Genomic DNA, 13,020 nt, shown 5'->3' on the forward strand with positions numbered 1-13,020 from the left:
AGGGAAGGCAGTGGGTCTGACATACAGCCACTGGCCACGAGAGTCATAGGCAGCCCTACTGTGTGACTGATGTAACTGAGATGGGCTGTATCCAGAATGCAAGGACATGTGGATTTCAACCACCGAGGACGATATAAGGCAGTGTTTTCATGGTGGACATGCTGGTCCCGAGTTATCATTTGAATGTGCGGACTTGGTGGTACTCAGTGTTAAGATGGATTTTCTTCTATTAGCACTCTTTCGATGTGGCTGTTGGAACCTTTGGAATAGCATATTTGACCCCCATTATTTGTATTTAGATGCACTGTTCTAGAATTGGACCGTCTATGTTGAAATCCCACTTCTGCCATTTAGCAGTCATCGAGACTGGGCAGTTCCTTTGAGCCTCAGTTTTCTCATCAATAAGATGGGAGCAGGATTCTGTATTCTGTGCAAGGTTTCTGTGAGGATCCATAGCTGATTCCTAGCGCCCTCTCAGTCTGAGCACTGAGGCACTCTCTCGAATGATCCACGGCCTCCTTTTCCCTCTGAAAGTGATTTTCCTGCCTAAGGAATTGAGGTTTCCAGAATTTAGCTGTCAACTTAGTCTGTGCTCTCTTTGCAGATGTAACGATTCCTGAAAGCCCAGAGGCCTATGTAAAACTCACAGAAAAGGCCATCCAAAACTCTGCGGGTAGGCACCCGAGCCGTAGCAGCCTGCCGCGCCTGTAACAGCCCTCTCTCTCTCTCTCTCAGCTCATTCTGCTGAGCCTCTCACAGCTCTGTGCGCACGCATGGAAAGACAGAACCTTCCACCCTCACTGCTGCGCTAGGGAAAAGCCGAACAGAACAGCCAACCGTTGGTTGGTCAATACCAATAATTAGATTTCAAGAACCAAGTGCAAGGAGATAACTTCTCAGCTTGCCCCAGTGCCCATCAGTCTTGTGAGGCTGACAGTGCCCATTAGTGGTAGAAAATCAGAGATGAGAAACGTGGGATTTATTGATTTATTTATTTGGTTTTGGGCTGGAGCAATAGCACAGCGGTAGGGCATTTGCCTTACAAGCGGCCAACGTGGCTGACCCGAGTTCAAATCCTCCGCCCCTCTTGGAGAGCTCAGCAAGCTACCGAGAGTATCTCGCCCATTCAATATGCCAAACACAGTAACGACAAGTCTCATGATGGAGACGTTACTGGGCCCGCTCGAGCAAGTCGATGAATAATGGGAGGACTGTGACCATGACCGTGGGTTCACACCCCATTGGTGCTCAGGACTTACTCCTGGCTCATTATTCAGGGATCACTCCTGGTGGGGCTCAGGAGACAGTACGGGATGCTGGGGATTGAACCCCAATCAGCAGCATACAAGTCAAGCGCCCTCCTCATGTACTGATGTTCCCACTCAGGAACTGTGCTTTTTAGTGCTGAAGCCTCTTGTTGTGGCAGCACTGACTCTAGCATTCTCACTGATGAGTCAGAAATCAAGTCCCCAGTATGCCCAGCTGCTTGGGTGACCCTGACCCCATGGTGTCCTCTCCTTGAATCCAGGGGTCACAATGGAGACAAAGAGTGAGATCAGATGTTCCACTCTAAAATGTGTGTCATTTTCCCTGAGCACATCTTACCATGTAAAATAACTTGGAATGAAGTGTGTATCCTACCAAGATCTATAGACTTGTTATTTCATCCAAAGTTAGCACTATTCCCCAAACAAGAAAAAGTAAGGACAGAAGGGGGCTGGGGGTTACAACTAGCTGAATGTGGCAATAAAAAAAACTAGAATTCAATTATTTGGTAATGGTGGAGAGGACAGAGCATGAACATACATGGTCATGGGTTATTGAATGAGCAGCCCTTGAGTTTACCCTTGAACATCTGAAGAAAAGCAAAAGGACAAGGTGTAAAGTAGAATTGCCAAGGTTGGTAACTACTCCAAGATGCTCAGTGAGGATTTTTTCCAGATTTAAAGCTTACTAATATTTGTTCTGCTTCCACTCTGCGCTAGCTGCCTTCTGATATTCTTTCTTGTTCCAGGCCAAAGACTGTGACACATACACAAACACACATATATATGTGCATGCACGCACACACACACACACATGCGCACCCCCCTAAACTTTCCTCTAGAAAAGGAGAGCTGACATGGATTTTTTTACTTATTTTCTAATTTTTTAAAATTTTTTAAAAAATTTTTATTAGTGAGACACCATGAGGTACAGTTGTAGACTTATAAATTTTTGTGCATGGATTTTTAAGCTAAGAGCTTGCCTGGATGGAAGTGCTAGAACTAGCTTTTGCCTGGTTTGGGGTCACTTTTGAAACAAGCAAGTCCGTGCGAATGTATACGTTTCTACAGAACTATTCTGACATGGTTTTTCCTGGTTAACTTCAAGTCATACCTTATGTAAATAAGGGTCCCCGGACCATCCATAACATTATCTTCTGAGTGGCAGAAAGAAAATGAAGGGCCAGGATTGTGGTTCCAGAGTAGAGCACCTGCCTTACCTGCAGATTTCAGCAGCCTTGTTTGACCTGGAGACAAACATAGGGACCAGTAGAACCCCCAGATTCCTATTCTTGCATATCCAGCACACGTCACTGATCTGGTCCTCTGAACGTCTAACCCACCAGCACCTTAATGCTAAACTTGCTTTTTAATGACCTACACACATACCTGCCTTAGCTGAACTAATTTCTCTGAGCCGTCCTTTGGGAAGTGGGGCCTGAGATGATGCCTGTGCTTGACGCCGCAGGAGATCCGAGTGCCTTGGAGTCACAGATCCGACAACTGGGCAAAGCCCTGGATGAGAGCCGCTTCCAGATGCAACAAACCGAGAAAGTCATCCGCAGCAAAACTCCCACGGGTCCCGAGCTCGACTCCAGCTACCGAGGCTACGTGAGTATCCTGACCCCTGATTCTGATGTGCACCGTGCAGCCACAGCGGTGTGACGAAGAACAGGCTGTCTGCAGCAGTGGGGGGTCATAAGCTCCCTGAACCCCACAGAGCCCCCGGACTCCTGAACCCGAACTTGGAAAAACAAGACCCCTTAGCGCGTTGCCTTTGAGCCAACTGCGTTGTGCTTAGACCCACTCAGCCGTTGGAATGACCGCTGTGTTCCTTCACTCAGAGAACTTCATGAGAGCCTTTTTATTGAAGTCAACAGAATATGTGGTGTCCCAGAAATGATAAGGCATTTTTCCAGATTCAGCAGCCGATTTTAGCTAATAGTTGACTCACAGGGAATTGTTATTATCACTCGGTTTCTTTCCTGCATTTATTGATTCACTTGATGGCCTTGAGAATGTTTTAATTCTCTGATCCTAATAGACTCATCGTGGAAAAATAACAATTCCAAGTAATAGGAGGAACTTGGGACAAGATAGGGAGAGATTGTATTAGTTCTGTTCTTTGGTTATTTATTAGTGAAGTCTATAATAACACCATCTACTCTGCTTGTGTAACTGACCAGACAATTTCAGAGATCTACCTGTTACATATATTTAGGTGAGAGTATTTGAAAATAGATCTCTTCTGTGTTGCAGTATTCTGTAAAAATCTTTTTACATCAAAAAGACTGGCTAGTAAATGGGAAGAAAAATTAATTTCACATAAATCTAAGGAAAATTTTTTCAGACCAATGAAGATCATTCAAACTATATTTGTAGATATAAATGTCACAATTACAGAGATGATGCACAATTACAGACACATCATCAGTCACAAATTTATTTCCTATCCAGTTTGACTATTATACTGATTCCTATTGTAGAGAAACTTCCTCTTTTTAAGGTGTAATCTGACTTCCTGATGAACACATTGACATCATTTAAGACTATATTCAACCCCAATCAAAAGTCAAGTTAGCTGCTAGCAATGTAGTTTAAGGACTTTGAAAGATAAATTTATGCTCAGTCTAGCAGAGTGCCTTGAAATGATTTGTTCTTTTAATCTTTAAACTCAATGCATAATAGTAAAGACACAGTTGAAAGCTTTCTTTGATGCTAGAATTGATTCCCATAATTGTTAAACATTGCTTTATGAGTCTCATGAAACAGCCAATGTTAATATTACCTGCTGCTCTTAAGTATCTTAGTGATTTCTTGCAAAAATATTTCTTTTAGGACTGCGGTAACATTTTTGTTCACACATTTCTGTTGAAGAAAAGAGGAAGAAACTTACTAGATATTACATACTGTATTTCCAATTGAGGGTGTTTTGGGATTGTTTTGCTTTTGTTTTTGTTTGCTTTCTTGCTTGCTTGGGGATCACACCCAGCAGTGCTCAGGCCTTACTCTTAGCTCTGCACATAGGAATCACACTTAGCAGGTTCAGGAGACCACATGGGATGCTGGGGATCTAACCCCATTAGACCACATGCTTTACAAGAGTCTTACCCACTGTACTATCTCTCTAGCTCTGAAGGCTTCTAGTTTGAAATTCCAGATTGGTTTGGTCAGTTTTTATGAATGAATTTGAGAAGTGAAGTCCACACCTATCTGTGCTCAGGGTCTCCTTGTAGCTCTAAAGTTCTGGCATTGCTTGGATAATTATATGTAGTGTCAGGGATAGAATTTGGGTCAGCTGCATGTACAGCAAGGAGTGTACCCGATGTCTTGTCTCTACAGCCCCAATACAAATAATTGGGGGTGCACGCTCAGAGTCACCATGGCCTATTCCCATCTCTATACTCAGGTAATTCCTGGCAACGCTAATCAAACTGCAGGTTAGCCACCAGCCAGCCAAGTGAGTTGACCCCTGTAGTGTTTCTCCAATCCTTGATTAACAAATTCAAAAGAAATTTTGAAGATTACCAGTGGGAAATATTTCTTCAAGGCCTGTCTTTTTGTGTATGTGACTAGCACATAGAGGAGGGAGTGACGGGACACATGTTTTTGAACTTATATTTCTTGGGGGAGGGGTTGTTTCCTTTTTTTAAAATTGTTGATTGAGATCCTGTAACTTACAGTATTGTGAATGATGATTTTTCATGCACGCAATTCCAATACCACATCGGAGTACCCGTTCCCTCTCCCAAGGACCCCAATAGCTCTCCTTTGCAATTCCCCCAACTCCATCATGTGCATCAGTTCTCCCCTTGTTTTGCCTTTGACCCTTTGTTGCTACCTTTCTGTATTTCTTTAAGTCATGAGATCATTCTGACATCCCTTTCTCTCTGAATGACTTCCTCAGCATGATACCCTTTCATTTCATTCATATTGCTGCAAGTTGCGATATTTTGTTCTTTGTTAGGGCTGCATAATATTCCAGTGTACAAAGACCACAGCTTCCTGAAAGCTTGACTTCATGCTTTCACTGTGAGGTCTAGTCTTCACCGAGAGGAGAGGCAGAGTGCCTGTCCTTTTGAGGGACTCCTGGGATACTTGCCCCAGAAGCTCTTGGCTGCATGAGAACCTGAGAACAGGGTGTTTTTGTGTCTCCCTCCCCACAGATGAAGCTGCTAGGTGAATGCAGCGGCAGTATTGACTCGGTAAGGAGACTGGAGCACAAGCTCAAGGAGGAGGAGCAGAACTTCCCTGGCTTTGTAAACCTGAACAGCACCGAAACCCAAACAGCTGGTGAGTGTGTAGCTACATTCCCCAGAGATCACATCCTCTGGCTGGCTGCCTGGTGATTCTGTCCCCACATTTTCCTTCTGGCTCCAGGAAGCTCCAGGGACAGAAGTGGCAAAGGGCCTCTAGAGCTCTGTCTGTTCCTTTCATCATCTCCCTTTTGTTGTTCAGGGGAGGGGACTCTCCCTGTGCTGCTGTAACCACCAGGGCAAGACCTAGTGATCCTCAAGAGATTCCAGGGGGGGGTCCCCTAAAGGGGATAGAGCCTGGAGTCTTACCCATGCTAAAGCACGCATGCATGTCCTTCAGATCATCTCCCCACCCCCTCCCACTCGTCTCCGTGTACCATCGCTAACATTAGCAGCCAGGCAATTTCGAGAAATGATTTCAGATAGCACCTGCGTGCTCATGACATGTAGTCCTAAATAAAGCTCTTTCCAGTGCGACATCCACAGTAGCTATTCTGTTCCCGCCCATTAACCTTTAAAATGCAGATAGGAAAAACACAACCTCTGTACTCACTGAACTGCATTTACAGATGCCCACAAACATGGCCAGTGGACTTGCTTTTTATTTCTGATGCCACTTCCACTTAACCACCCATGAAGGCAGAGAGGATGTTCGTAAGTGTCCCAGGCAAAGCCCAATACCTGTCTCTGTGCCTTTCCAGGTGTGATTGACCGCTGGGAGCTCATACAGGCCCAGGCCCTGAGCAAGGAACTGAGGATGAAGCAGAACCTCCAGAAGTGGCAGCAGTTCAACTCTGACATGAACAGCATCTGGGCCTGGCTGGGGCAGACGGAGGAGGAGCTGGAACAACTCCAGCGCCTGGGCCTCAGCACTGACATCCGGTCCATCGAGCTGCAAATTAAAAAGCTCAAGGTAACTGCCTTTGGCCTTTCGCACCCAGACAGAGCATGTGCTGCTATTCAATGAGCAAAGAATAGGGATGGGAACTAAAGAGAGAGAGAAAACGGTGAAGGCACTTGCCCTGCATGCTACCAACCTTGGTTCCATCCCCGGCATGGAGAAGGCCAGGAGTGATCCACGAGCACAGAGTCAGAAAAAAAAATTGGCAACAAAAAAAAATGGACTATTTAATAGCAGGTGATAATATATATAATATATTATATATATATATATATATATATATATATATATATATATAACCAACCTTTCAGATGCTTACCAAACTCATTGCATCTTAGAAGAGCATTTCAATTGCTGAGCTAAGGAGGGTGTTTAAGACTCAGACATGGCGTGAAAGGGTGTTTGTTATCTGGTGGGATAAAGCCTAGCATGTGCACTACATGGCCAGTTGAGGCCCCCACTCTGGCTCTGAGCCAAGCAGTAGGAAGAGCCAAGTTGTCACCAACGCTAGCAGGAATGCTCTCCTGAGCTCAGCCATCCCAAACCAGAGTCCCTAAGGAAAATTCAGCAGGGCAGAAAGATTTCCTAGAACATGTCATAGAACTTGTCTCTCAGGTCATGTCAAATCATTGGTAGTTGGAGAACGACCAGTGAAAATTTCAAGGAACATCTGGCACCTCTAGGAGCAGTTTTATGGGAACGACAGATCTGCCCAGTTTCTTGAAAATCTATTTAGAGCTAGAGATGCTTCTGGCGATGTCTCCAGGAGACCCAGTAAAACTGGGAAAAAGGTCTTTGAGATGGTGACATGGTAACACCACAACAGTGGCAGCTTCAGAGATACAGAAAAGAAGTGTTAACTACCAGAAATTCTACAGTATTGTAAACCAATGATAAATCAAGGGGAAAATGAAGTAAATTAGGTTCTAAAGCAACACTTCTGTGCAATTTCCTAATGAAAATGCCAAAAATCATTTTGGCATTGCAGAGAAAAGTGCATACAGATAATATACTCAGATATTACCCTGTAAACTACATCTACCATCTAAGGCTTCCATCCCAAATTGTTGGGGCTGGTACAGAGACTTCTTTCTAAGAAGTATGAACATTTGGGAGGAAGAGACATTTCTATTTGAAAAGTAAGGCCTACCAGGAAATAAACACATCGCCCCCAAATAAGTAGCATGTGCTGAAACCTGAGAACCACAAAAGAAGGACAGTTAATCCTTGAGTTGAGTTGGGAAAGCTGTTGAGGATGAATTCACCATGGGCTCTCCAAATATAAAGAGAGGCCCCAGGAGCTGCTAAAAAGAATGGACCTAGAGAGAATTCCCAGGTCTAGAGGTGAAATTCAAGAACTTTTTCCTGTGTACAGTATGGATCTAGGCTAAAACCCAAAGGCAATAACAGGTATCTTACTGTGAGTATTTCAATTTTGTTTTGTTTCATTCTCTCTGAAGCCTGCTCTACAGCTAGAATCATCTAGTTCTGAAATTCTGCAATTTCCAGAGCATTCTCCCCCTGCTGTGACCTTCCCTCCATCACTATCCTCAATTTCCCTCCCACCACCCGGCCTGCCCCTTGTAGATACAAGCAGATTTACATCATATTGTTTGTTACAACATAAAGGCAAATGGAATTATCCAGCCATAGATCGATATTAGTCAGTCTGTGGTAATCGTTGTATTTCATAGTGATGTTACTACCGTCATTGTCTGAGGATCTACTGTGTGGTTGGTGCTACTTGCGCCTTCTGTGTTATTGTTTAGGCTCCTGGAGCTTGGTGGCTTCTACACAAGTTTCCCATCAGGTTGACTTTGGTCCTGCTGGGCTGACAGTTACTAAGAAATGTTGAGGTGTCGCACAACCACATCTGCTCTAGGTGTGGAATAGTGTGGTAGTTTGATGAAGCTCTGTTGTGTTGCTGGACTGTTTCTATGTTGGAGGCTGTCAGGTGTGACTGTGGGCTGCTGTGCCTTCAAGCAGAAAGGGGAATCTTCCCATCTTCGTTCCCAGAAGACCCCAGAGTTCTCAGTCCTGAACAGTCTTTTTTTTTTTAATGAAACACCATGAGGTACAGTTGTAGACTTACAAATTTTTGTGCTTGGGTTTCAGTTGTACAATGATCGAGTACCCATCCCTCCACCAGTGCCCATTCTCTACCACCAGTGATCCCAGTATCCCTCCCATCCCCCACCCCTCCCATCCCACCCCGCCTCTGTGGTAGGGCATTCCCTTTTATTCACTCTCTCCTTTTGGGTGCTGAGGTTTGCAAAAGAGGCATTGAGTGGCAATCATGTTCGGTCTATAGTCTACTTTCAGTGTGCATCTCCCATCCTGGAAGGATCCTCCCAACACCCTTTACTTGGTGTTCCCTTCTCTATCTGACCTGCCTTTCCCCCTAGCGTGTACGGCTGGACTCCAAGCCATGGAGTGAACTGCGTGGTACTTATCTCAACTGTTCTTGGGTATTAGTCTCCTATTTCGTTACTTTATATTCCCCAGATGAATACAGTCCTTCTATGTCTGTCCCTCTCTTTCTGACTCATTTCACTTAGCATGATATTTTCCATGTATTACCACTTGTATATAAATTTCATGACCACATCTTTTCTAATAGCTGCATAGTACTCCATTGTGTAGATGTACCCAAGCTTCTTTAACCAGACATCTGTTCTCAGGCACTCGAACTTTTTCCAGATTTTGGCTATTGTGAACAGTGCAGCAATGAACATAGAAGTGCAGATGTCATTTTGACTGTACTTTTTTGCCTCTCCGGGATATATTCCCAGAAGTGCTTTTGCATCCTAATTGAGCACCCCTGGGCTAGTCAGAGGGGTTCTTTTGAAAGTGCTGGAGGAACACAGAAATAACTCAATGGGCTGGAGTATGTGATTTGCATATGGGAGTCCCCGGATAAGGTGGGTGAGAGGAAGGAAGGAAGGAAGGAAGGAAGGAAGGAAGGAAGGAAGGAAGGAAGGAAGGAAGGAAGGAAGAGAAGGAAAGGAAGGAAGGAAGGAAGGAAGGAAGGAAGGAAGGAAGGAAGGAAGGAAGGAAGGGGAAGTATGTTGAGAGTGAAAAAGTGAAACCAGAGCAGAAAGCACGGAGCCTGCCGCTCTGACTTACTAGAGCCAGCTTTGGTTTTGTTTCATTTATTTGTGATTAAGCTCCCACAGCACAGGTTGAAGAATCATTGTAGAGATTCTCCTTTGCTCTTTACAGTTTCTCTCTGTGCTATGCAGTGTCCTTTCCATCCCCTCCTCCCATCTTCATGGCTTTTTCATTCCCATGTCTATACCACAGCAAGATTTCTGAAATTAGAGTATTCTCTGTGTAGATGATTTTATGTTTCACTTTTTCACTCTCAGCATACTTTTTTTCTTTTAACTTTTTCTCTTTCTCTCTTTCTCTTACTTTATTCTTCTCTTCCTTCCTTCCTTTCTTTCTTTCTTTCTTTCTTTCTTTCTTTCTCTCTTTCGAATCCTGAACTCCTACAGGCAAATCACACACTCCAGCCCATTGAGCTATTTCCCTGTTCCTCCAGCTCTTATATTTCAGCTCCATATCTATTCCAGGTGTATAGATTCCCCCTGCCCCTTTCCCTGCAGTAAGTTTAGTTCTCAGGTGAGCACCCACCATCCACCATCTCTGACCATGGCTCTTTTCATTTGGATCATGAGTTTCCAATGGATGATGGCTATTAACACTTTCACCACCCATCTCCTTATGGTTACTCTCCCATTCCTTTGCAGGAACTCCAGAAAGCTGTGGACCACCGCAAAGCCATCATCCTCTCCATCAACCTGTGCAGCCCCGAGTTCATGCAGCATGGCAGTGAGGAGAGCCAGGACCTGCAGGACCGTCTGTCCCAGATGAATGGGCGCTGGGACCATGTGTGCTCCCTGCTGGACGCCTGGCGGGCCCGACTGCAGGAAGCGCTGATGCAGTGCCAGGTCTGTGGGGCTCGGGTTCCCCTGTGTCCCGTGGAGCAGTTTAGTTTTGGGGACTCTTTGAGCATCATTACCAAAGGGGCGGCTTGGGTGTTCCCCACCCTCACAATTTGAAGGTGCCAAGATGATGCCTCAACTTGTCGTTTCACTGGAAACTTTTTACATGTGCCCAGGAAGCCAAAAGCAGCTCAGTTCCCATCTTCTCTCCAGCAAACATGAGTTTCTCCCAGTCCCACTGTGCCTTCTTCGACTCATCCTGTCTTTCCTTCTTTCATGGAACTGGTCACCAATGTACACACTGGAAAACATTTCTTTATTTCCTTAGTGGAAGTTCATTGGCAAGAATATGATATGGGTTTCATCACTGAAGTGTGTGTGCATCATTAAATTTGTCCCCTTTGCCTGGATGTGTGGTTCCTCGCCCCTCATCACTCCACTCCTCACCTCACTCCCCTACCATCCTCCTTCCTTTGAAGACAATTCTTTTTGTTTGTTTTATTTGGGGGCCACACCCGGTGATGCTCAGAGCTTTCTCCTGGCTCTGCACTCAGGGATCACTCCTGGCAGGGCTCCAAGGGCCATATGGGAAGCTGGGGATTGAACCCAATTCAGCCTCAGGCAGAGCAAGTACCTTACCACTGTGCTGTCTCTCCAGCACCAAGAAGACAATGTTTGACTGGTAAATGGGCACCTTTGGTGTGCTGTTCCCGCTGTGGGATATTAGATAGTCATCATTCAGAGCACAGCCCAACCTCAGTGTGAGGGAAGACACAGAAAATGGAAAATGAGAGACTGGTTAGCCAAGCTCTCTCCAGCCATTGAAGGAAGAAGACCTGAGGAAAGTTCCTTGGGAATTGGTTAGGGAGGTTCTGTGGAGCTTTGATGGAGAAAGAAAAAAACGGAAATTTCCAGAACCAGGAAGGCATTCAATGTTTTAGGACAATGTTTCTTAACCTTTTTCTGACCACAGCTGCGTTCCCATCTTTCCTCCTTCCTCTGACCCCCTAGTCTCATTCTGTAGCCCCCTGTTTACATGACATTTTACTTGGAGTCCCCTTGGAATATCCCGGGGATCTGGCTGAGCACAAATGGAAACAGTATCTTGGAGAACAGAAAATGAGAGTGGTCAGGTTTGGACTGTATTTTATGCACCAAGGGAATCCCATAGAGTGTGAAAGCAACTGTTCAGGTTTACCTCTGCCCCCCAAATAAGAGCTCCTTATGAGCTGGTACCCACTCTGCCCTTCCCCCATACTCACTCCTGAGCAGCCTTTACACATGGGCAACTTCAGGAGCTGTCCTTGAGTAAATGAAGGGACACATGGATGAGTGGCAGAGACAAAATCGTGAATTCAGCCTTGAAAAGTGGGAAGATCTGAGTGTGTGGAGAGGGTGCAGAGTTCCTTCAACTGTATCACAGCATTGCAGGTTCAGTATCTTGATGCCAATTGACCTTAAAGTCAAAACTTCTCCTGAAGGTGTTGGAGTGATAGTACAACAGGTAAGGTGTTTGCCTTGCATGCGGCCCACCAGGGCTTTATTCCTGGTGTCCCCTGAGCACCGCCAGGAGTAATTCCTGACTGCGTGAGCCAGGAGTAACCCTGCAGCATCACCATGTGTGACCCAAAAGGAAAAAATAAAATTTTCCCCTGAAGTCATAGGTTAGTTAGATGCTTTGGATAAGAAGCTGAACTCCTAATTTATCACCCATTAGTGCCTTCCTTTGGAAGGTATTTTGTATTTTCTCTTTTTTTTTTTTTTTTTTTTTTTTGCTTTTTTGGGTCACACCCGGTGATTCTCAGGAGTTACTCCGGGCTTTGCACTCAGGAATTACTCCTGGTGGTGCTCGGGGGACCATATGGGATGCTGGGAGTCTAACCTGGATTGGCCGCATGCAAGGCAAACGCCCTACCCTCTGTGCTATCACTCCAGCCCCTCAGAAGCTATTTTGTATAAAATCTAAAAATTTTGTGGTTTCTTGGTCAACAGTCAGTGGTAAAGAATGAAAATTGAAGTTGTGTGGCAAGGTTGTTTGACAATATATATATTTTTAAATTTCTTTTTAATAGGACTTTCATGAAATGAGTCATGGTTTACTTCTTATGCTGGAGAACATTGATAGAAGGAAAAATGAAATTGTCCCTATAGATTCGAACCTTGATGCAGAAATCCTCCAGGAGCATCACAAACAGCTGATGGTGAGATGTGGCAACTCATGGCCATCTGGATTCATTTTATTCACAGAAAAAAGTTGGTCCACAGCCAGCGGTGCTTGGGGGCTAATCCCATAGTGCTTGGGGACCACAATCCCCAGGGTGCTGTGCATGCAAAGCCAGGCATGCAATTAGCTCATTGAGTTATCTCTGGTCCATGCACATGGGTATGTATATGTACAGAGAGATTTACCGTTGCTTTAGAGTGTAAAACTTCCCCGCCCTGGTCCTTATAGTTTCCAATTTTTGTGAGGTAAATGTGCATAAATGGTGAAATTTACCAGCTTTAGAATCTACTTTTAAAATCATTGCATTCATATCCTCCAAAGTAGATTGGGCAGTTTATAACAGAAAGACGTTAAATCTCTTAAAAATAGAAGGATTTCATTTAAGCCTTCCTCAGAGGAATTAGCTATCTATCAGAGTCAACATTAA

The 13,020-nt window shown here is 44.7% G+C and overlaps 1 protein-coding gene across 9 annotated transcripts in view; it reads left to right on the forward strand.

Annotated features, from left to right (window-relative positions):
• Positions 1 to 13,020, forward strand: part of SYNE1 (spectrin repeat containing nuclear envelope protein 1) — a 566,819-nt gene that overhangs the window by 541,322 nt on the left and 12,477 nt on the right. For 7 of the 9 annotated variants that reach the window (XM_056125930.1, XM_056125931.1, XM_056125932.1 and 4 more), the window contains 6 exons: positions 605 to 673; positions 2,734 to 2,876; positions 5,432 to 5,558; positions 6,223 to 6,434; positions 10,175 to 10,375; positions 12,442 to 12,570. In XM_056125930.1, coding sequence (XP_055981905.1) covers positions 605 to 673; positions 2,734 to 2,876; positions 5,432 to 5,558; positions 6,223 to 6,434; positions 10,175 to 10,375; positions 12,442 to 12,570 — 881 coding nt within the window. The remainder of the gene's footprint in view (positions 1 to 604; positions 674 to 2,733; positions 2,877 to 5,431; positions 5,559 to 6,222; positions 6,435 to 10,174; positions 10,376 to 12,441; positions 12,571 to 13,020) is intronic. The other 2 variants (XM_056125933.1, XM_056125938.1) reach the window with 1 other exon arrangement.

This window comes from Sorex fumeus, unplaced genomic scaffold, assembly GCF_029834395.1.
Source record: "Sorex fumeus unplaced genomic scaffold, SorFum_2.1 ptg000061l, whole genome shotgun sequence".
NCBI lineage: Eukaryota > Metazoa > Chordata > Mammalia > Eulipotyphla > Soricidae > Sorex > Sorex fumeus.